General features: G+C 32.2%; 1 protein-coding gene and 1 pseudogene across 1 annotated transcript; both read right to left on the bottom strand.

Annotated features, from left to right (window-relative positions):
* Window positions 1-290: 290 nt before the first annotated feature.
* Window positions 291-4,965, bottom strand: LOC145824483 (trimethyltridecatetraene synthase-like). Its single transcript, XM_082924227.1, has 2 exons — window positions 2,491-4,965; window positions 291-1,072 (listed from the first exon to the last, which is right to left on the bottom strand). The coding sequence occupies exons 1-2, from the start codon at window positions 3,394-3,396 to the stop codon at window positions 449-451; spliced, it is 1,530 nt and encodes a 509-aa protein (XP_082780353.1). The 5' UTR covers window positions 3,397-4,965; the 3' UTR covers window positions 291-448.
* A 7,965-nt stretch (window positions 4,966-12,930) lies between these two features.
* Window positions 12,931-19,287, bottom strand: LOC114322651 (trimethyltridecatetraene synthase-like; annotated as a pseudogene).
* Between the last annotated feature and the right edge of the window lie 6,764 nt (window positions 19,288-26,051).

The raw sequence follows: 26,051 nt of genomic DNA, 5'->3' as shown, positions 1-26,051 counted from the left end.
TCATCATATATTTTATTTTATAACTCATATCCATGACTTTATATATATATATATATATATATTATCCATGATATATTAGTTACAAATAATATATATATATATATATATATATATATATATATATATATATATATATATATATATATTTATTTTTCTTGAAGTTAATCGTAAAAATTTATGTAAAATATTTTTGTAAAAATTTTCATTGTTGTGATTAATAAATATCCCCTCTAATTTAATTTCTTAATTTCGCCACTATCTGCAATGCTGAATTCATGCACAGCAACTCATTAGAATTTAAAATACTCCCTTTTCACACACTCAATAGTAATTTCCACAATTTTGTGACTAGAAAAGTTCAAAGATTAATTTCCACAAGACATAGGATTATTGTAGTAATACAACATTGAACAACCAACATGACATGTTAGTTTCAATATTTTTCTAACTAATAAAGGCGACCTGAGAGCCGAGGCTCCACAACTGCAACAAGTGGAGTTTTTCTAAGTGTGGTCAGTCCAAACACTTCCTCCATACCCAAATCTTCTGTCTTCAAATTATCCGGTAATTTCCAACTAAATCCATGTAACATGTTCGCCAAGCTTGACCGAATCATTTTAAGTCCAAGACTATAACCAGGGCACATCCTCCTCCCCGACCCAAATGGCAACAACTCAAAACTCTGTCCCCTCACATCAATTTCTTTCCCTAAAAACCTTTCAGGGCAAAACTCCTCCGGTGCATCCCATATTGTAGGGTCTCTCCCCATACTCCACGTGTTGATGAAGACTCTAGTCCCTTTACGAATGTCATAACCAGCAACTTTGCAATCTTCAAGAGCCAAATGTGGTGCGAGTAGTACAACCACTGGGTGTAGCCTCATAGTCTCCTTCACGATCGCATCTAGGTATGGAAGTTGGGGGAAATCTTTCTCTTCTACCCATCTTTCTCTTCCAATCACTCTGTCAAGCTCTTTGGTTGCTTTGTTGATTAGGTCTGGTTTTTTTAAGAGTTCAGACATTGCCCATTCTAGTGTAATTGCTGAGGTATCTGTGCCACCAGCTATTAGGTCCTGTCCATGAAAAAAAAAATTGCCATGCAAAGCAAAGAAAAAAAGACAATTTCAGTAATTTATGCTAGACAAAGATTATGTTTGCAGGAACAATGGTTTCAAAATTTATAATGATACATGGATGCAACCATCAGCACGCGCCTGTTTTGTTTTGTTTCCAGAATTTTTTTTTTGAAAAAAGTAGAAATTAAATTGGTGAAAAAAATATTATATTCAAAAATAAAATTTTCAAAATATCTTTGTACTGTTTATTTTCATCAAATTATTTTTTTGGTAAATAAAATAAATTATGAAAACAAAACCAAATTTATGAATTTTTTAAATGAAAGTTGAACTGCACATTTTGAGAGGGGAATTCAGCTGAGGAAAAATGAAAAATTACAAGAATGATGCACCCCCATCCCCACTGCCTTCACCTCTACCTTTACCTCTACCTCCACAAGTGCTTATAGCTGCAAATGAAACGAACTGTTTACGAAAAAACTCGGCTTGTTAAGGGCTCAACTCGATTCATTCAGTAAACAAGTCAAACTCGAGCTCGAATAAACTCAGCTTGTCAAGTTCGGCTGGTTTATTTTTATTTAAGTTATATAATAAATATATTATTTACTATATTATACATAACATATATAATTATTTATATATTAAATAATAGTATAAATATATTTATTTATAATATATAAATATATAAAAATAATAATATAAATACATTATCTATATATTAAATAATATAAATAATATTTAAAAAATCTTATCCAGCCGAATCGAGTTGAGTTCAAATTTTATTAATATTAACGAGTCGAGCCGGGCTCAAACCCACTTAGTTATCAAGTTGAGCTCGCACTCAATAAACAAGCTCGATAAACAAATTAGTCGAGCTTGAGCTCAGCAAAACCCAGCTCGCCTCATATGTAGCCTACCCTCTATTAGTACCAATACAACAATTAGTATATTAGTTTCAAGGCACAACCAAACAAAAGAAGTTTTTCTTTTACAATATAATATTTTTTGGAAAAAAAATTTGGATGAAAACCATTTTTCGCCAAAACAAACTTAGCATTAAAAGAATTTATAATTTAAATACTCTCTCTGTCCCAAAATAATAGTCTTTTTTTGAAATTCAATTTTTTTTGATAGTACAATTATTAAACTTTAAAAATATTACTTTTTCAAAATTACCCTTTAATAGTATATTTTTTTTAGTAATATCAATTGTCATAATTGTAATTTTTGTGTTGTTAATCAATTTAAAATAAGGACAAAATAAAAAATTCAAATTATTTTAATTTTTAATTTTTGAAAAAAGAATAATATTATGAGATAATGAAAAATGAAATAAGAGACCTAACAAATGGTACATTTGACAATTGAAAAAAAAAAAAAAAAAAAAAAAAAAAGGAGGAAAGAATCAATCATACCAATATAAAGGCCTTGACACTATCACCATTGAGCTTAATCTCAAGGTTCGGATCATCAAGAAGCTGCAATAGCACATCCACCATGTCCTTTGCCACAAAATCCTTCTCTTCCTCCTTCCTCGCGATGTGTTCACCGAGCACGAGGTCATGAAACCTCTCAAATTTCTTACTCAAAGCCTTCATTTGCTTCACGTATCCTTGTAAGTCTAAGAAGTCGATCCATGGTATCCAATCTCCAACATTCACGACACCATTAAGAAAGAACAACTCATCCAACATCTCCTGAAATTCTTCAACTCTCAAAACAGATTTCTCACGCAAGGATTCACTAATGTACTTTTTACCTAGTACAATTCTACTCATAACACTTAGTGTCATGTGTGAAATATGACCTCTAAGCATAATAGGCTTTCCTGACAAGGCAAAGAGTTGGGATATGAAGGCTTGCCTCTCCTCCACACGAATATATTCGTAGGACTCGAGCCTTTTTGCGCTAAATAGCTCAGTGAGGAAAATTTTACGCCCTTGGCGCCAATATGGTCCGTAGGGAGACCATGTTATGTTGGAATAGTTATAAGTAGTGTACTTGCCAGCAGCGATTGCAGGGCGAGAGGCGAAGATATGATCATGTGTCTTTAGGAATTGCTTGGCCATTTCAGCAGATGAGGCAACCACAACTGAGTAAGAGCCGAATTTAAGTTGCATTAGGTGCCCATATTTTTGGGATAATTTGTGGAGGGATTGGTGTGGGAGGGGACCGATGAGGTTTAGGTTGCCAATGATCGGCCATGGTTTAGGACCCGGTGGAGAGGTGCCTTGGTGATGGCGATAATTGAAGACTTTTGAGAGAATGGCCAATGTTGCTAGCCATGCCATGGCTAAAACAATCCAAGAATGAGTCTCCATTGTGTGGTTGTGAGTTTGGAGGAAGATGAGGGAGATGGGTATTTATAACAATACCACTACATCTACGGTATTTATTTAACCCGAATTCATCCGAATGAGAAGAGACTCATTCAGGCGAATTTAAACTAAATAAATTTGATGGACGAATAATTAATCTCTTTATAAATTGAAACGAAGTTGGTGAAATTTCACTTTCACCTTGTTATAATTGACATGATCCATTGAATATCACATAATGAAAAAAATAATAATTTTTATAACGTAAGAATTAATTTTGAAAAAAAAGTAATGCTATATAAAATAAAATAAAATAAAAATTATATATAAACATTTGGTTCATTATGGTCCTTTAATTTCAAAACAAAACATCATTAAAAATAAATTTATTTTTAATAATGGTAATGCCATATTGTTCTTGTCAAATTTTTTTTATGAATTTTATGTAAAAAATGTAATAATAATAAAATAATTAGATTTGTATTATATATATCACTATCATAGAAAAAACGTATGATCTAATGAAGATTATGGATGGAATATAATAAAATATTTTTTAAAGTAAAAGAATGGATTTTGAAAACTAGTAACGCAAGTCATGTGTAATTTTATCTATTCAAAATATATTTATTTGTCGACTTGTCTAAATATCATTTATATGTACATGTGTTATTTATACGTTCAATTATTTGTTTAAATCTTACTTATTTGTACACATGTCACTTATCAATTCATATATTTGTTTAATGTCACTTATTTATTCATTTCACCATCGGCTACAAACAACATTATTGGGCTACTTTTTCAATGACTTTTCAACTCGTGTCATTATCACGAAGAAAAATTAAAAATTAGTCCAAATAACATATAACCCCGTAGAAATGAAAATTTCACCAATTAACCCTTTAATAAAAAAAAACTTGTATAGTAATTACATTTTGTACTTTTCTATTTTAATTAGGGTATTGTTAACTTGTGTTAAACAAGTTTAAAACAACTGTATATTGTTGATTACACTTGCTTTCATGCAAGATGAACAACACTTTTAAATTTCTAAACTTCTATTTTAAAAGCATGCACTAACAAAATCTTTTTAAAATTATGAAAATGTAAATTCTAACATTTATATATAGGGTTAATTTCCAACAACCTCCTTTAAGATTTTTGACAAATTCACAGGCTGGTATTTTCTTTTTGGGGGCTATAACAATTTTAAAATAAAAAAAAAAAAATCTTTATTGTTTATTTTTGCCAAGTTAGATTTTATTTTTTTTATAAAAAAAATTCTAAAAATAAAATCAAATAGAGCCATTTGGTTTTCAAAATCCTTCTTTCAGAAAATTTTACTAAAAATTTAAAACAAAAGAAATGAAAAATATTGAAAATTTTCATATAATTTTAATTTAAAACAACTAAAAGAGTTGGTCTGGTGGTCAAGGTCTGAGACCTAAAGTTATGCTTCCTTCAAACAGTTGGCCTGGTGGTCAAGGTCTGAGACCTAAAGTTATGCTTCCTTCAAAATTTCAAGTTTGAAATCTCTTAAGTGAAAACAATTTCTTATGGCCAATTTACACGGACTCTGTCCCGACTTTAATTAAGTCCCCTATTAATGAATGGTGAAATTAGTCTTTTGAATTAGTTAATCCAATAAAATTGATATCTAATTTAAAAACAGAAAAATTTATTTCTTAAAATTCTAACAAAAACTATTCATAATTTTTTTTTTCAAATGTACCTAATTAGATATACTTAAAAAGTAAAATATTTATGAATTTTTATTTTAAAAATTCAACAAATACAAAAAATTATAAAAATTTAGTACATTTTGCTATTTTTATATATTTATTAAAATTTTAAAATATTTTTTTTATAAACATTTTATTTTTTAAATGCATCTAAGTTATGCACATCTAAAAAGTAGAATATTAGTCCCTTTGTCCTAAAATATTAGTCCCTTATTTCATTTTTTACTGTCCCAAAATATTAGTTTCTTTTCAAAAATCAAGGAATAAAATAATATGAATTTACTATTTTACCCTTCTTTTAAATTCATTAATAACACAAAAAATATAATTATGACAGTTGATATTCTAAAAAAAAATGTACTATTAAAGGGTTATTTTGAAAAATTAATGTTTTAAAAATTATTATACTATTAAAAAAAGTTAGAATTCTCAAAAAGAATTATTATTTTAAAACAGAAGGAGTACTCAAAATAGTAAAACAATTATTAAATATAAAAAAAAATCAAAAATCAAAGGGGCGTGTTTGGTTTGTGTTTGGTTTGTGTTTTAAGATAAATTTTCAAAAAAAAAATTAGGGAGAGAGTTTAGAAATTTTTTTGATTTGTTTGGTTGTATATTTTGAAAATAGTTTTGGAGTTTAGGAATTTGCGATGATTTGACATTTTGTTGTAATTGAGTAGATGTGTGTGAGAAAAAAGTGATTGAGAAGGAGAGAGGGAGAGAGAGAGAGAGAGAGAGAGAGAGAGACATAAGTTATTGATTGATGTATAGGATAGATAAAGTGATTTTGGAAAGTTTTTTCAAAAATTTGAAACAAATAAAATTTTAATTTTTTTAATAAAAATTATATCTCGAGATACAAACCAAATAAGCCCAAAGTGAGAGCATCTCCAATGGTTTGCCATTGGGGTTGCCATTGCTATAATATAGCAGCTGTGTTGAAAAATGATACTTAATGGTTGAATATAGCAGCTGTCAAATTTAAAAAATGCCAAAGTTTGTGTCAAAAGCGTTGGCAGCTGCCATTTATGCCAACTCAACCAAAACCAACTATTTTTCTCATTCCCTCCCTCCCTCACTCCCTCTCTCCCAGCAACTGTTTCACTATTTTTGTTTTTCAAAATTCACCAAATTTTTTTTCAATAATTTTTTTTTAAATTTACCCGAAATGAACAAAGTTTTTTTTTAATAAATTTTTTTAATTAACCCGAAATCAGTAATTTTTTTTTTTTCAAAACACAATCAATCAACCACAATTAATAAATTTCAAACAAATTCAACAAATGTCAGATTCAACAAAAAAAATTCAACAATTTCATTGGAGCTCAACAAGCAATTTCATAAGTTTAATAAATCTCAAAATCTCAAAATATGGACAAAACTGAAAATAATAAATACATTGTTTTGGTAGTTCAAAGTAGATTTGGTTGTTGATTGTCTCTTCGATCTTGTACCATCACTGATCGAAGAGAGAGAGAAGAAAGATAGAGTGATAGTGAGGGAGAGGTAGATCTGTTGATCGTCTCTTTCATTCTAGGAGTGAGAAAGAGAGGGATGGAGGGTAGACGATCGCTGATCGTCTCTTCGATCTTGTACCGTCGCCAATCGAAGAGAGAGAGAAGAGAAATAGAGTGACAATGAGGGAAAGATAGAACAGAGACCAAGGAGCGATAAAGTGACAGTAAGGGTGAGGTAGATCTGGTGATCGTTTTTTCCATTCTAGGAGAGAAAGAGAGAGAGAGAGAGAGAGAGAGAGAGAGAGATGAGTGCGAGTGGGGGAGAGGGAGACATGCTTCGTAGCTGATCGAAGAGAGAAAGAGAAAATATATAGAGTCAGAGTCAGAGTCAGAGTCAGAGTGAGAGGGAGAGGGAGACTAAGAGAGAGAGGAAAAGGGTTGGATGATTCTGGACCTTCATCTCAACCGTTAGAAATGGTATTACGTGGACAGTGGTGATCTGTCTTGGAAAGGCAAAGGAGTTGTTATGCTCTTTTTGCTTGAAAAAAAAAAAAAACAGTTATAAATTAATGGTTATCTTCTGCTTTTTTTTTTTTTTTTGGCTAAATGGCCATATTTTGTATTTCTATAAATAGAAACCTCAATCTCAATTTTATTTCACAGCAAATATTTCAAATTTCATTTTTCTTTTCTCCTCTCTTTATCTCAATTTCATTTGACAACAAATTTTTAAAATTATTTTCTTTTTAATTTTTTCCCACAATTACTATGGAAGGTTTATCAAAAACAAAGAGAGGAAAATCATTCACTACTCAAGAAGATGTGGCAATTTGTGGAGCTTGGTGTCACATTATTGAAGACCCAATTGTATAGAATTTGCAATCTCATGCTCATTTTTGGAGAAGAAATTTTGAAAATTATTGCTTGCTGCAGAATGATCAGTCAAGAACACAAGTGTCTATCTTATTTCGATGGGGTGTAATCACGAAATGTTGTAACAAATTTCTTGGGTATTTAGCGCAAGTCGAAAATTTACACCCAAGTGGGATGTCTCAAGTTGATATAGTAAGATTTCATCTTCATTTTTTAAGTTTGTTTGTTTGTTTGTTTTGTTTTGTTTTGTCTTTTTTTAATTTGTCTTATATAAAAATTAACTAATTAATTAATTTAATATTTTATTGGTATAGATACTTCAAGTAAAACTGTTATACCATCAAGATGAAAACAAACATTTTGCTTACAAACATTGTTGGTCAATCTTACAAAATAATATCAGGTGGCAAGATGTAACTCCTACAAACATGGTAAAATCAATGATACATACACCGTTTTTCCCTAATTCAACCCCGATTCCCCTATGAATAACTGTATTTCTCTTGAATACGACAGTAGTCTAAGTGTTGGTAACAATCCAACTGTTGGTAATGATCAAATCGGTGAGGGTAGTGTCTTTGCAAGTGGTAAAAGGCTTATGGGTAGAAAAGCTGCAAAAAATTATTTCGGAGAAATTAAGTGGTTGAAGTTGAATCCAAAAAATGAGCATACAATTGGAGACATTTAATCAACACCTTACTAAGAAGGAAAGAAAAAGAAAAAAGTTGAAAGAGAGGAAAAAAAAAAAGATTCAAGTACTGCAGGAGATGAAAAAACTTGAGATCAAAAGATAATAACATGAGATCAAAAAATAAGAACATTTGATAATGACTACAGACATTTCTCATTTGAACCTTCAGATGAAAGTGTATTACATAATGCAAAAAAAAAAAAAAAAAGATTTTTGCCAAGTGATCCGTAAATGTCAACAACCCAAACTACTATTTTCCTCTGTCTCCTGATGAATAATTACGGGAGAATGCATTTTTTAATTTTGCAATATCATTTATTTTCAATGTAATTTTTAGTCTTTATTTGCAATGTCATTTTTATGTTCCAATGTAATTTTGAATATTTAAATTAATTTTTCAAATTTTCAATTTCTTTTTGTTTTTTTATATTTTTCTAGTCGGGTATAATATAAATATATAATCTTTTTTACAAACATATAAAAAAAAGTCACAAAAGACAAAAAATAAACAAAAAAAAAATCATTGAAAAATCTATATTCAAACAACACTTATAAATTTGGAGAGAAAGTTGGTTGAGATTTGCTAAAATAGTATATGTACTATTGGAACATCATTACTATAATTTGACAAATAATTTAGTGTGTTTGATTTGAGTTGTTTGGTTTTCGTATTTTTTTTTATTTTTAGTGAATATTTTTAAAATGTTAAACATTTTTTTATTTTTTTAGATGCAATTTACTTAGATGTATCCAAAAAGTAAAAAATTTATAAAAAATATTTTAAAAAGTTAATAAATATATAAAAATATACTGAATTTTCATTTTTTTTTTTTGGGTATTTAACTAATTTTTAAAAAGATTTTTCAGAAATTATTTATTTTTAAGTTTATTTATATTAAGTATGTTTGAAAATTAAAAAAATTACTTAAAATATTAAAAAAATTTGATAAAAATAAATAAAATATGAAAAGTAAAAAAATAAATTTTAAAAAAATATATTTTTAAAAAACTCTAATTAAGTGAATCTTACTATTTATTATTAAATTATAACAATAGTAATGTTATTATCAACATCACGTTTATGATTCTGCAACATGGAGTTGTCAAATCTGACAGCCGTGCGTAGTGCGGCAAAATTATTTCTCGTCCAGGTGCCGGACGTCCACTACTTTTTGAGGTGGTGGGTACCACTAATTAATGGGTGCGATTATTATTTATTTGATTGAGATACGATTACATGATGGGTAAAGATGTGGTGATTGGTAAAAGAAATAAAATTTATTTTGTGTTAAAAAATAAAAAGAATATCAGACGATATGGGTTTATTTGGTTTGTGTTTCAAAAATAATTTTTTGAAATATTTTTTACAAATATATTTTTGAGAGTAATTAAACTAAATAGATATTTTCAAAAAAAAATTCAGAAATGTGTTTGATTGTCTTTTTCCAGGATCATTTTCAAAAAAAATTCTCAGAAATCCGTTTGATTGGTTTTTTCAAAAACAAAAAATACAAACAACCCCCAATTAGAAAAAAATAGTGTGTAAACATGGTTTTTTTTTAATTTTTAGAGAGAGAAACAAAACAACACAACATATTATGCATGAGGTAGAAGTTTTACAAAGTCTGATCAGAAATTGTGTAAACACACTACAAGAAAAAGTGTTTTTGGCGACTAAAAATTCATAAAATTGAACCCTTTTGCCGACTAAAATAGTTTAGTCGCCGAATACCAGGCTTTTAGCGACTAAAAGGCAGTTTAGTCGCAGAATGTAGGGGTTTTAGCGACTAAAGGTTTTTTGGTAGCCAAAAGTGACGGTTTTTGGCGACTAAAATAATTTAATAGCCAAAAGTGATGGTTTTGGCGACTAAAAAACATTTTAGTCGCCGATTATAGGTGTTTTTCCGACTAAAAAAAGATTAGTCGCTGAAAATGAAGGTTTTTGGCTACAAAAAAAAATTAGTAGCTAAAAACAGTGAATTGGCGACTAAAATTCAGTTTAGTAGCCAAAAGGACACGTTTTTGGCGACTAAAAACAGATTTAGTCGCCAAAACTACTATTTTTTAATTTCAACTTGTTTTTTTACCGACAAAAAAATAATTAGTAACCCAAAAATCATAGAATTGGCGACTAAATCCATTATTTAGTCGCCAAAAGTGGCCTAAATTTTTTTTAATAAATAATTTATTTTTTACATAAATTATATTGAATTAAAATAATTATATTTATATATATTGTTTTGTATTAATACTGTCAATATATTATATAAATAATATATATTGCAAATATATTCATGTGATATTGTAGTGGCATAGTGGAGGGAGTGTGTTGCAAAAAAGGTTGCAATGTGGGATGGTTGGGCACGGTTCGAAACTCAGAAAAACCAAAAAAAAGTGGTTTTTTTTTTTTCCCGACGGAACACCTTTGGCGACTAAATATTAGTCGCCAAAAGTCTTGATTTTGGCGACTAAGCCGTTTAGTCGGCGATTGATTGAGTATTGGCGACTAAATTATTAGTCGGTAAATGTATGATTTTCAAAAGGCTAAAACACTATTGGCGACTAACATTTTAGTCGCGAAAGACCTGTCTTTTGGCGACTAAAAAAATATTAGTCGCCAATGCCTATGCCGACAACGTATACGCGACAAATGTGGCGACTAAAGAATTTTGTCGGGAAAAGTCAAATTTCGACTTTCGACGACTAAAAATAGACTTTTGGCGACTAAAAATTTAGTCGCCAAAAGTGACTTTTCTTGTAGTGACAGTTTAACAGATTTTACACATTTTGGCAGTTGGTGCATAAAAAAATAGTGTGCAACGAATTGGTGTGTAAAAAAATTATGTGTAAATAGTTTTACAGTTTCACAAATTTTGCCATTTGGTATTCTTTCATCATAGAATAAAAAGAAATAAGTTCAAAACCAATAGATAATTTTTGCTTCAAAAATCACCACACAAACAGATGTTAAGGAATTGGCAAAGCATAGACAACCGAGAATAAACAAGCAAATGCCATTTTATATACAATACATGTTCTTGCAAACAAAGTCAACCCTGTTCAAAATTAAGAATGCTAGATTTGTCGAATAGTATGAACATGGAAGTTCATAAAAGACACAGATACATGAAGAATAAATATTGGAGACTTGCAGTTGTTTTAAAACTTTCTACAATCCACACGCATTTGGTCAACTAGTGCAAACTAGATCACAGCAGCTCACCATCTGCAGAGTATTTGGCCATACAGCTCCACCATCTGCAGAACACAGCAGCCATCCACCCAGACCAGAAGCAACAGCAGCAGAACTGATGCACAGACCTTCTCAGACCAGATTCTTGCAGATTATTTACCAAGACCATGGCATAAATTATTGTTGTTCTACCTGTCACACAGATCATCCTAAAGGAAGTCTCCAACCTGAAGGAAGCCTCCAATAGTAGGCAGCCACAACAATCAGTCCATGACCAGAAAAAAGAAAGCAGCACATTAGACTACATGTTGCTCTAAATTTAAAATATAGAACACACAGATTCAGAACACTTTTGGCGACTAAATCTATTTTTTAGTCACCAATTGTATAGTTTTGGCAACTAATTATATTTTTGTCGCTAAAAAAATTCATTCCCGCCGAAAAACCTCCACTTTTGGCGACTAAACTGAAATTTAGTCGCCAAAACCTCTACTTTGGGCGACTAAACTGCATTTTAGTCGGCAATTCTTGACTTTTAGCTACTAAATTTTTTTTAGTAGCCAAAAAGCTTCACTTTTGGCTACGAAATTGATTTTTGTCGGTAAAACACGTATAATCGGCGACCAAACTATTTTTTAGTCGCCAAAACCTATACTTTTGGCTACTAAATGTTTTTAGTCGCCAAAAACCTTCTCTTTTGGCTACTAAAATTTTTTTAGTCGCTAAAACCCCTATATTCGGCGACTAAACTGAGTTTTAGTCGCTAAGACCCCTACATTTGGCTACTAAACTGTTTTAGTCACTTTTGGTGACTTATTCCATTTTTGTCGCCAATTCTGCTACTTTCAGCGACGAAAAATTCATTTTTAGTCGCGAAATCTGCTTTTTCTTGTAGTGAATATACATATTTTTTTTGATAAACATAAAGAAAATATTTTAAATAAAAAAAATTATAAAATATTATTTAGAGTGAAATTTGGATGATATTTTTTAAATTATGAGAATAATAATAGTTGTTTTTTTATTGAAAATAAACATATTACGATATGTCATATTATTATTTATGAAAATTTCAATACAATGATGATGTCTATCATTATTAACATGTAAATATAATTAATTTCAATGAAGATATGAAATTTATTGAATTATTAATTACATTTGACATGTGAGATTCATCTTCTATATATTTCTTTAATATTAGTTAATGATATCATATGTCAATTATGGCGTGGTATTACTATTATATTGAATTTTTATTGAAATTTTTTTATAAAAAATTACTTTATCATTATATATTTTATTTTAAAACTCATATCCATGACTTTTTTTTATTATATATTATCCATGATGTATTAGTTACAAATAATATATATATATATATATATATATATATATATATATTTTTATTTTTCTTGAAGTTAATCGTAAAAATTTATGTAAAAATTTTCATTGTTGTGATTAATAAATATCCCCGCTAATTTAATTTCTTAATTTCGCCTCTATGTGCAACGCTGAATTCACGCACAGCAACTCATTAGAATTTAAAATACCCCCTTTTCACACACTCAATAGTAATTTCCACAATTTTGTAACTAGAAAAGTTCAAAGATTAATTTCCACAAGATATAGGATTATTGTAGTAATACAACATTAAACAACCAACATGACATGTTAGTTTCAATATTTTTCCAACTAATAAAGGCGATCTGAGAGCCGAGGCTCCACAACTGCAACAAGTGGAGTTTTTTCTAAGTGTGGTCAGTCCAAACACTTCCTCCATACCCAAATCTTCTGTCTTCAAATTATCCGGTAATTTCCAATTAAATCCATGTAACATGTTCGCCAAGCTTGACCGAATCATTTTAAGTCCAAAACTATACCCAGGGCACATCCTCCTCCCCGACCCAAATGGCAACAACTCAAAACTCTGTCCCCTCACGTCAATTTCTTTCCCTAAAAACCTTTCAGGGCAAAACTCCTCCGGTGCATCCCATATTGTAGGGTCTCTCCCCATACTCCATGTGTTGATGAAGACTCTAGTCCCTTTACGAATGTCATAACCGGCTACGTTGCAATCTTCAACAGCCAAATGTGGTACGAGTAGTACAACCACTGGGTGTAGCCTCATAGTCTCCTTCACGATCGCATCTAGGTATGGAAGTTGGGGAAAATCTTTCTCTTCTACCCATCTTTCTCTTCCAATCACTCTGTCAAGCTCTTTGGTTGCTTTGTTGATTAGGTCTGGTTTTTTTAAGAGTTCAGACATTGCCCATTCTAGTGTAATTGCTGAGGTATCTGTGCCACCAGCTATTAGGTCCTGTCCATGAAAAAAAAAAATTTGCCATGCAAAGCAAAGAAAAAAAAGACAATTTCAGTAATTTATGCTAGACAAAGATTATGTTTGCAGGAACAATGGTTTTAAAATTTATAATGATACATGGATGCAACTATCAGCACGCGCTTGTTTTGTTTTGTTTTCAGAATTTATTTTTTGAAAAAAGTAGTTATTAAATTGGTGAAAAAAAATAATAGATTCAAAAATAAAATTTTCAAAATATCTTTGTAGTGTTTATTTTCATCAAATTATTTTTTTGGTAAATAAAATAAATTATGAAAACAAAACCAAATTTATGAATTTTTTTAATGAAAGTTGAATTGCACAATTTGAGAGGGGAATTCAGCTGAGGAAAAATGAAAAATTACAAGAATGATGCACCCCCCACCCCTCTACCTTTACTTCTACCTCTACCTCTATATCTACCTCCCCTCGCGCTTAGGGCTGCAAATAAAACGAACTGTTTACGAAAAAACTCGGCTCGTTAAGGGCTCAACTCAATTCGTTTAGTAAAGAAGTCAAACTTGAGTTCGAATAAACTTGGCTCGTCAAATTCGACTGGTTTATCTTTATTTGAATTATATAATAAATATATTATTTACTATATTATAAATAATATATATAACTATTTATATATTAAATAATAGTATAAATATATTTATTTATAACATATAAATATATATAAATAATAATATAAATGCATTATTTATATATTAAATAATACAAAACCAAACCAAACCAAACCAAACCAAGCCTTAAGTCCCATCAAATGGGGTCGGCTATATGAATCTTTCTTCTCCACGCGGCCCTATCAAAGGCCATTTCATTAGTCAAATTAAGTAGATTCATATCTCTATTTATAACGCTAGTCAATGTTAATCTAGGCCTACCCCATCCCCTAGCACTTCCATCTACCGTTACAACATCGCATCTCTTCACTACTGCCTCTGTTGGTCTCCGTTGAATATGACCAAACCATCTCAAACGATTCTCTCTCAACTTATCTTCTATCGGTGCTACTCCTACCCATTCCCGAATACACTCATTCCTAATCCTGTCCTGTCTAGTCTTACCACATATCCACCTTAGCATCCTCATCTCAGCCACACTCATCTTATCTACATGTTGTTTCTTGGTTGCCCAACATTCCGTCCCATACAACATAGCTAGTGTAATAGCCGTTCTATAAAACTTACCTTTTAGTCTAGTGGGTATTCGTTTATCGCACAATACCCCAGACGCACTTCTCCACTTACACCATCCCGCCTTAATCCTATGGGCTACATCTGCATCAATCTCTCCCGCTGTTGTGATAATCGACCCTAAATAACGAAAATGTTCACTCTTAGGCAGTTCTTGGTTCTCAATCTTCACTTCTCCTCTGCTTTCATTGTTACTGTTACTAAATTTACACTCCATGTACTCTGTCTTAGTTCTGCTTATCCGAAATCCTTTAGATTCAAGAGCTTTTCTCCAAATCTCCAACTTTGTGTTAACTCCTTCTCTAGTCTCATCCACTAACACAATATCGTCTGCAAAAAGCATACACCATGGCACGTCATCCTGAATATTTATCGTCAACTCGTCCATAACTAAAGCAAAAAGATAAGGACTTAAGGTAGATCCTTGGTGTAACCCTACAGTGATAGGAAATTCATTTGTTTCTCCAGCTGGCGATCTAATAGTGGTCACCACCCCTTCATACATGTCCCTAATCACGTCAATGTAGCCTTTTGTCACCCCTTTTTTCTCTAACGCCCACCATATTATATCTCGGGGCACTCTGTCATATGCTTTCTCAAGGTCGATAAACTCCATATGAATGTCTCTTTTCTTTTCTTTATACTTTTCTATTACTCTCCTCAAAAGATAGATCGCTTCCATTGTTGACCTACTAGGCATAAACCCAAATTGATTCTCTGACACCTCTGTTATGTCTCGCAATCGGCGTTCCATCACCCTCTCCCACACTTTCATTATATGACACATTAGCTTAATTCCTCTATAGTTGTTACAATTCTGGACATCATCTTTATTCTTATAGATTGGCACTAAAATACTCTTCCTCCACTCATCTGGCATGTTCCTAGTCAACAAAATTTTGCTAAACAACCTAGTCAACTAAGCAACTCCCTTTTTACCCAAACACTTCCAAGCTTTAATAGGGATATCATCAGGTCCTAAAGCCTTGTTTGATTTCATCTTCTTAAGTGCAATCTCCACTTCAAAGTTCCTAATCCTGCGATAGAATCTATAGTCTTGGTTTATCGTATTATTGATTATTTCTTCCCCTATTGTCGTACTTCCATGTTCCTCATTTAACAGTTTCTCAAAATAATTCTTCCATCTTTCCTTAATCTCATCATCCTTCACCAATACCTTAGAATCCTCACTCTTGATGCACTTTACTTGATTAAAATCTCTTGTTTTCCTCTCCCGTATCTTAGCAAGTTTGTATACCCTCTTCTCTCCCTCCTTACTATCTAGTTTAGTGTATAGGTCATCATAAACTTTCAACTTAATCTCTCTCACTACTTTCTTGACCTCCTTATTAGCCAATCTATAGCTCTTAAGGTTTTCCTCAGTTCTATCATTCTGCCACTTTTTAAAGCACTCTTTTTTTGCCTTAACTACTGCTTGGACCTCTTCCCTCCACCACCAAGTTTCCCTAGAGCTGGATCCCATTCCTTTCGACTCTCCAAGCACTTCCCTTGAGATTCTCCTCATACAATTGGCCATCGAATTCCACATAGAGTTAGCATCACCTTCTAAGTCCCAAGTACCTTCCTTATTCATTCGATTCTTAAATATTTCTAGTTTATCCCCTTTTAAGTCCCACCATTTTGTCCTACGACGCCCACCATCCTTCCTAACTTGGTATTGCCCTCTAAAACATAAATCTAGTACCAAAATCCTATGTTGAGAGACCAGACTCTCACCAGGAATCACCTTACAATCATTGCATTTCAGGCAGTCCACTTTTCTCACTAAGAAATAATCTATTTGGCTCTTAACTAATCCACTCTTAAAGGTTATCAAATGCTCCTCCCTCTTCCTATACATAGTATTGGCCACCATCAGGTCAGAAGCCAACGCAAAATCTAAGATTCTCTCTCCAGCCTCATTTCTGTCACCAAAACCGTATCCACCATGCACCCTTTCATAACCTACTTTATCTATGCCCACATGGCCATTAAAATCTCCACCTATAACCAGGTTCTCTCCTACGGGTATCTCCTGTAAGATCTCATCCATTTGCTCCCAAAAATCCCTCTTAGTCTGATCATCTAACCCTACTTGAGGGGCGTAAGCGCTAATAATATTCACTATATTCCCTCCAATAACTAGTTTAACCAGCATAATCCTATCTCCTTTCCTAGTGACCGCCACCACACTTTCCACAAGACCCTTGGCAATTATGATTCCTACCCCATTCCTGCGTCTATCCTTACCACTATAATAAAGTTTAAAACCGGTACCCTCAATTTCCCTAGCTTTCTCTCCCGTCCACTTAGTTTCTTGTATGCAAGCTATACTAACTCTCCTCCTAATCATAACATCTACCAATTCCATCGTCCTACCAGTTAAGGTTCCTATGTTCCAAGTAACTATCCTAAACCTATAGTCTTGGGCTAGCTTCTTTACCCGCGCTCGTCCAGAAAAACGCGGAAACCTTTGCCCATTTTTCACCGCACCCAGGCGTCGATGCGGCGCCCTTTGCTCACTTTTCGAAACACCCGGAGGCAGGCGCAACGCGTCACTTGAGGGGAACGACCTAGCATTTAAACGATTCAAAGTAGGATTCATTTTCATAAGGGATCCGAGCGGCTTTTTTTACGCGTTGGCTGTCGGCTACCTAACACACAACCCTCCTCCTTAACCCGGGCTTAGGACCGGCGGAGTTGTTAACAACCCCGGCGGAGTTTAAATAATACAAATAATATTTAAAAAATCTTATCAAGCCGAGTCGAGCTGAGTTCGAATTTCATTATTATTAACGAGTCGAGCCGGACTCGAACTCAGTTAGTTATCAAGCCAAGTTCGAACCCAGTTAGTTGTCAAGCTGAGCTTGTACTCAATAAACAAGCTCGATAAACAAATCAGTCGAGCTTGGGCTCACTAAAGCTTAGCTCGGCTCATTTATAACCCACCCTCTATTAGTACTAATATAACAATTAGTATATTAGTTTCAAGGCACAACCAAACAAAAGAAGTTTTTCTTTTACAAAATTATATTTTTTGGAAAAAAAAAAAATCGTATGAAAACCATTTTTTGCCAAAACAAACTTAGCATTAAAACAATTTATAATTTAAATACTCCCTCCGTCCCAAAATAATAGTCTTTTTTTGAGAATCTAACTTTTTTTGGTAGTACAATTATTGAACTTTAAAAATATTACTGTTTCAAAATTACCCTTTAATAGCATATTTTTTAATAATATCAATTGTCATAATTATAGTTTTTGTGTTGTTAATGAATTTAAAATAAGAACAAAATAAAAAATTTATATTATTTTAATCCTTAATTTTTGAAAAGAGAATAATATTATGAGATAATGAAAAATGAAATGAGGGACATATTCGGCAATTAAGAGGGAAAAAAAAACAGAGAGGAAAGAATCAATGATACCTGTATAAAGGCCTTGACACTCTCACCATTGAGCTTAATCTCAAGGTTCAGATCATCAAGAAGCTGCAATAGCACATCCACCATGTCCTTTGCCACAAAATCCTTCTCTTCCTCCTTTCTCGCGATGTGTTCACCGAGCACGAGGTCATGAAACCTCTCAAATTTCTTACTCAAAGCCTTCATCCGCTTCACGTATCCTTGCAAGTCTAAGAAGTCGATCCACGGTATCCAATCTCCAACATTCACGACGCCATTAAGAATGCAAGTCTAAGAAGTCGATCCACGGTATCCAATCTCCAACATTCACGACGCCATTAAGAAAGAACAACTCATCCAACATCTCCTGAAATTCTTCAACTGTCGAAACAGATTTGTCATGCAAGGATCCACTAATGTACTTTTTACCCAGTACAATTCTACTCATAACACTTAGTGTCATGTGTGAAATATGACCTCTAAGCATAATAGGCTTTCCTGACAAGGCAAAGAGTTGGGATATGACGGCTTGCCTCTCCTCCACGCGGATATATTCGTAGGACTCGAGCCTTTTCGCGCTAAATAGCTCAGTGAGGAAAATTTTACGCCCTTGGCGCCAATATGGTCCGTAGGGAGACCATGTTATGTTGGAATAGTTATAAGTAGTGTACTTGCCAGCAGCAATTACAGGGCGAGAGGCGAAGATATGATCATGTGTCTTTAGGAATTGCTTAGCCATTTCAGCAGATGAGGCAACCACAACTGAGTAAGAGCCGAATTTAAGTTGCATTAGGTGGCCATATTTTTGGGATAATTTGTGGAGGGATTGGTGTGGGAGGGGACCGATGAGGTTTAGGTTGCCAATGATCGGCCATGGTTTAGGACCCGGTGGAGAGGTACGTTGGCAATGGCGATAATTGAAGACTTTTGAGAGAATGGCCAATGTTGCTAGCCATGCCATGGCTAAAACAATCCAAGAATGAGTCTCCATAGTGTGGTTGTGAGTTTTGAGGAGGATGAGGGAGATGAGTATTCATAACAACACCATTACATCTACCGAATTTATTTAACCCGAATTTGTCCGAATGAAAAGAGACTCATTCAGGTGAATTCGAGTTAAATAAATTTGGTAAACGAATACTTAAACTATTTATGAATTGAAACGAAGTTGGTGAAATTTCACTTTCACCTCGTTATAATTAACATGATCTATTGAATATCACATAATGTAAAAAATAAATAAACTTTATAACGTAAGAATTAATTTTGAAAGAAGAGTAATACTATATAAACAAAAAAAAAAATGATATATAATAATTTGGTTCATTATGGATCTTTAATTTCAAAACAAAATACCATTAAAGATAGATTTAATTATAATAATGGTAATGCCACATCATTCTTGTCAAATTTTTTATATGAATTTTATGTAAAAATTATAATAATAATAAAATAATTAGATTGGTATTATATATCTCACTATCATAGAAAAAAAGTATGATCTAATGAAGATTATGGATGGAATAAAATAAAATATTTTTAAAGTAAAAGAATGGATTTTGAAAACTAGTAAACAAGTCAAGTGTAATTTTATCTGTTAAAAATATATTTAATTGTCAATTTGTCCAAATATCATTTATATGTACATGTGCCACTTATATGTTCAACTATCTGTTTAAATTTTACCCATTTGTACATATTTCACTTATCAATTCACATATTTGTTCAACGGCACCTATATGTCCATCTCACTATCGGCCACAAACAACATTTTTGGGCCACTTTTTCAGTGACTTTTCAAGCCCTGTCATTATCACAAAAAAAAATTAAACCTTAGATCAAATAACATATAACCTCGTAGAAATGAATTTTTCACCAATTAACCCTTTAAAAAAAAAAAAAAAACTTGTATAGTATTACATTTTGTACTTTTCTATTTTAATTAGGTATTGTTAACTTGTGTTAAACAAGTTTAAAACAAATGTATATTGTTGATTACACTTGCTTTCACGCAAGATGTACAACACCTTTAAATTTCTAAACATCTATTCTAAAAGTATACACTAACAAAATCTTTTTAAAATTATGAAAATGTAAATTCTAACAACATTATATATATATATATATATATATATATATATGTATAGGGTTAATTTCCAACAACCTCCTTTAAGATTTTTGACAAATTCACAAGAGATTATTTCATTTTTACCCTTATACTTTTGCACTATTTTCAATGAGCCGCTAAACTACTTTTATTTTCATGCGTACTCCTATATTATTTAAGTTACTATCGATTTTGTCCCAGTAGTCACATTTGAAACAAAAAAAGTTAAAAAAATTATATTTTGGTCCCAAATTTCAGAAGAAAGATGCAGACCCACCATTTCTTACCAGCAAATGACTACTACCAACCACCATTTCAAACCCTTCTATCTCCTTTGTCATAACTCTATTTCGCCTTATTTTTACGTCGTTGCATTCAATTCACAGTCTAGTTTTCGTATCACATCTCACACGTCTCGTTCTTCCTCTTTTTGCATACTATCATAGCTCTAAAAGTTGATAATAAAAAAAAAGACTTTTCTTCTCATTTTTTACTTTTTTTCAAAGTATCTTTCGGACTTTATGTCTTTCTCGATTCTTGACGGTTTTACTTCATTCTTTCGCCATTCTTTTCACCTCACTTCCTACTTCGCCTTACACTACCTCGCTTTTTCACTTCTTCGTGTAATGGACGATTTTGGTATGTCGAAAGTCGTCTGAAAACTAATTTTGAAAATTTCAAAACATTTATCTTTTCTTTCTTTCTCTTCCATATTCCTCATTCTTCTTCTTTTTCTTCTTCTTCACTAATAACATGATGTGGAACATGGTTCTAGGTGGTAACGGAACTAGTAATTGTGGTGGTGGTGGCGGTCTGACGATGGTGGTGGGTTTGGTATTGTAAGGTGGTGGTGATGGTAAAGCTCATGGTGGTGGTAATGGAACTTGATTGTGAAAAATGTGGGTTTGGTATTGTAAGGTGGTGGTGACGATAGTGCGGATGGTGATGATAATGGAGTTTGGTGGTGGGAAAGTTGGTGGTTCGAGTGGTGATGTTGGCGAAATTGAGTAAGTGATAAAATTGATGAAGAGATATATATCATCTTTATATATATATACATACATATCAATACTCTATCTCCATAACAACCCTGTTGAAATTGAATAGCTCCATGATTTTCTTCTTCTTTTCTTCTTTCCCAAAATTCTTCATCATGATCCAAAAAGACCCATTATCATCATGTAGCCTCCTCCGATCATGAACCAAGACAGATACAACAGAAAACAAGTTGATCGCTTGATCCCTTTCAAATCCATTTTCATTTTGTCTTGATTTCTTCACCTTTCCCTCATACTCCTTTGCAACCAACATAGCAATATCCACCAGCTCTCTCTCTCTCTAGATCTCTTTGTGGTGGAAAATATGATATTGTGATTATTGACTTGTGTTTTCTCTCATCTTTCTCACTAAAATAAAGAAAAAGCTTAGATGGATAATTGAAGAAGAAGAAGAAGAAGAAGATCATTACCTGAACCACCAACTTCACTGCCATCGAACTACATTACCGCCACCACCGCCATCACCAGTTTCGTTACCACCTAGAACCATGTTCCATATCATGTTGTAAGGGAAGAAGAAGAAGAAGAAGAATGAGGAATATGGAGGAGAAAGAAACAAAATATAAATGTTTTGAAATTTCTAAAATTAGTTTTCGAACAATTTTTGGCATACCAAAATCGTCAATTACACGAAGAAGTGAGAAAGTGAGGTAGTGTAGGGTGAAGTAGGAAGTGAGGTGAAGAGAATAGCGAAAGAATGAAATAGAACTATCAAGAATTGAGAAAGATATGAAATCCGAAAGATGGCTCGAAGAAAATTCAAAAACGAGAAGAAAAGTCTTATTTTTTTTATTAACTTTCGGAGCTCCGATAGTATGCAAAAAGAGGAAGAACGAGACGTGTGAGATTTGATACGAAAACTAAACCGTGAGTTGAATCCAGGTTATAGCGATCCCGGGTTTACCCTTGTTGTACAGTGATCCGGACATGTGTCCGTGGATGTTGGTAGTTGGTTATTATTGTGTTTACATTCCTTTTTCTTCATATTTGAGTTATAGGATGTGTTAGGCAGGTTTGTTACAGGTTGGTTGTGTTCGGGAGCCTAGTGTTGCTGCCCAGAATTTTGGACCTTCGCTCGAGCGAGGAGTTGGTCGCTCGAGCGAGAGTGGGGTTCGTGTTTGGTGGGTCGAGCCAGAGTGGCTCGCTCGAGCGAGCGGTTGCACCTGGTTCTGGACCTGAGAGCTGTCTTTCTTGGCTCGAGCGAGCTTCCTTCGCTCGAGCGGTCTGGGTTTTTATTCGCTCGATCGAGAACTTCTTGGCTCGAGCGAGAGTTTTCTGTGTCTGGTCGCTCGAGCGACCAAGTCTTCGCTCGAGCGAGCGTGTTTTATATCAGCGGACAGTAGCGTTTTAAACATCACTTTTTCATTTCCTTTCTTTGATCAAACCCTTAATCCGAGCCTCTCTCTCTCTACACTTATATTCTCTCTAAGATTTGATCTCCCTAGAGTGTGAATCTAGCCTAGGGCCTTTGTTAAAAAGATAGAGGGTGTTGAGAGCTTCGATTTAATCTGAAAAAGTTTGGATTTGGAGCAAGTTGATCTTCGAGTCTTCATCTCCTTTTTGGCTAAAACTTCAAGGTAGGGATATCCTACTCCTCTCTATGGATTTTGTCTTTAAATTTTGGTATTTTGAGATGTTGGGCTTGATTTGGTAATTTTGTGAAAGTTTGGGGCTTTTGTGTAATTTTACAAAAGTTGGGGTTTTATTCATAATAAACCTGGATGCATGTTTGGCATAGAGAAATTGAATGAATGTTAAATCATTGATGAAAATGGGACCTAAGGGTTGAAATGGTAATTATGGATAATGACCTAATTACATTATTGATTAATTGGGATAATTAATGGCGAGAAATGAGGAAATGAAATGTTGATTGAATATCCATTTGTGCATTTATTTTCTGTTTAGAAATAACTGCTTTGGGCTATCGGTGGAGGATAGTCGTGATTGTTGTAGACAATGCATGATGATTAGGCAAACTGAAACTAATCAATGAAGTATGTCATGGAACTTGACGGTTGATAGAATACATTAACTGTATGTATTGGGTGATTGTATATAGAACAAATGTGTTTATATACGTTATGTGTAGAGGAGGAGATATGGGATGTACTCCGCGGTTTAGGGGAAGATAGGGGATGTACCTCTAAACCGGATAGTGTTGGGAGAAGATAGGGGATGAACTCTGTAGATACAGCTCATATGCTTGTCTAAAGAAGTGAAGATAGAGCTTATATGCTTATCTTTGTGGTGTGTGGATATAGCTTTTATGCTTATCTGTGGATATTGTTGTTATACATATCTGTTGTAGAATGTGGATATAGCTTATTTGCTTATCTGAGAATGTGGATATTGTTGTTATACATATCTGTTGAGCATGTGGGAAGTGCTTATATGCCTATCTGTTGAAAAAGGGGAAATGAAAAGTAATTGGGACTTGTAAGTCGTTTGACATAAATATATGATTTATGTGATTGTATCAGTGTTGGCCATCTATCAATTGCTAATCTTTTAGTCATTGTTCATGGTTGGTTTAGTATATTTCTACTGGGCTGTGGCTCACCCTATATGGGAATATCATTTTCAGGTACTGGTAGCATGCCACCTCCAAGGACATAGCTGGGAGGCTAGAGGCGGGCATACTTTTGTTGCTTAACTTTTGATGTATTACATGTAACTTCAAGCTAAGGGCTTAATGTGTAAACGAGTTAGTACTCTTTTGTTGTAACCAAGTGTTAACTTGGAAAGCTGTAAGCCCGTAGGGCATTTTGTTATGATGTTAACATGTAATACTTATGTAATGGAACTCTAAGGAATAAAGGAATGTGGTTAGTTTATATGTAAATGCATGTCTTATCAGATGGGTTTAATGTTGTTATTTTGAGGGCGTTACAATCCAGGGACGTAAAAATGAGACGAAACGGAGTCATGATGAAGGAGATAAAAGGGCTTGAAGTGGTGGTTGGTGGTGGTGGTTTGCTGGTAAGAAAGAATGGGTTTGCATCTTTCTTTTGAAATTTGGGGCCAAAATATAATTTTTTTAACTTTTTCCGTTTCAAATGTGACAACAGGGGCAAAATTGATAGTAACTTAAATAGTATGGGGGTACTCGTGAAAATAATAATAGTCTGGAGGTCATTGAAAATCGTGTAAAAGTATAAGGGTAAAAATAAAATAATCTCAATTCACATGCTGGTATTTTCTTTTTGGGGGCTATAATAATTTTAAAATTTTAAAAATATCTTTATTGTTTATTTTTGTCAAGTTAGCTTTTATTTTTTTTATATAAAAAAAATCTAAAAATAAAACAAAATAGAGCCATTTGGTTTTCAAAATCCTTTTTCAGAAAATTTTTCTTAAAATTTAAAACATAATTTGGTGAAAAAAATGAAAAATATTGATAATTTTCAAATAATTTTAATTTAAAACATCCAAAAGAGTTGGCTTGGTGGTCAAGGTCAAAGACCTAAAGTTATGCTTCTTTCAAAATTTCAAGTTTGAAATCTCTTAAGTGAACAATTTCTTAGGATCAATTTATACAGACCTTTGTCTTGACTTTAATTAAGTCCTCTATTAATGAACGGTGAAATCAGTCTTTTGAATTAGTTAATCCAATAAAATTGATATCAATTTAAAAAAAGAAAAATTTATTTCTTAAAATTCTAAAGAAAACTATTCATAATTTTTTTTTAAGAAATTCAACAAAAACAAAAATTATAAAAATTTAGTACATTTTCATATTTTTATATATTTATTAAAATTTTAAAATATTTTATTTTTTAAATGTATATAAGTTATGCACATCTAAAAAGTAAAATATTACTCATTCTGTTCTAAAATATTAGTGTCTTATTTTATTTTTTATTGTTCCAAAATATTAGTCACTTTTCAAAGATTAAAGAATAAAATAATATGAATTTACTATTTTATCCTTTTTTTAAATTTATTAATAATACAAAAAGTATAATTATGATAATGGATATTCTAAAAAAAATACTATCAAAGGGTAATTTTAAAAAATTAATATTTTTAAAATTTAATAATTATATTATTAAAAAAATAAAAATTTTCAAAAAAAATCTTTATTTTGAAACAGAAAAAGTACTCAAAATAGTAAAAAAATTTATTAAAAAAAAATAAAAATAAAAATCAACATCTTGGTAATTCACGTTTTAAATTTTGCAACATGTAGTTGTCAAATCTAACAGCCGTGCGTAGTGTGGAAAAATTACAGAAGTGGTACAGACTCTCACGGGTTCCACGCATCTGAGACAGAGAAGGCACTTGTGAGAGAGGACAATATATATATATATATATATATAAATATAAAGGACATGATGAATGATTGTCAATCAATATTAAGGATCAAGGGATCATCCATTTGAGCGAATCATGATCCTCTCTTTCATTTCTCATGTTAACTTTTTTCTTGCTAGGTTATTGGATTTATTTTTGATTTAATTTTGATAATTTAAATTGTTCATATTTTAAAATTTGTTGAATATATCATATCTGTAAAAATTTAAATTGATTAAATATTATAAAGCATGTGTTCGAAAAACTATTTATTAATTTTTTTAAAAGAATAGG

This window comes from Camellia sinensis, chromosome 4 (genome assembly GCF_055761805.1).
Source record: "Camellia sinensis isolate YWXY chromosome 4, ASM5576180v1, whole genome shotgun sequence".
Lineage (NCBI taxonomy): Eukaryota > Viridiplantae > Streptophyta > Magnoliopsida > Ericales > Theaceae > Camellia > Camellia sinensis.
The sequence above is the reverse complement of the archived record's forward strand: the minus strand, read 5'-3'. Positions and strand labels throughout refer to the sequence as shown.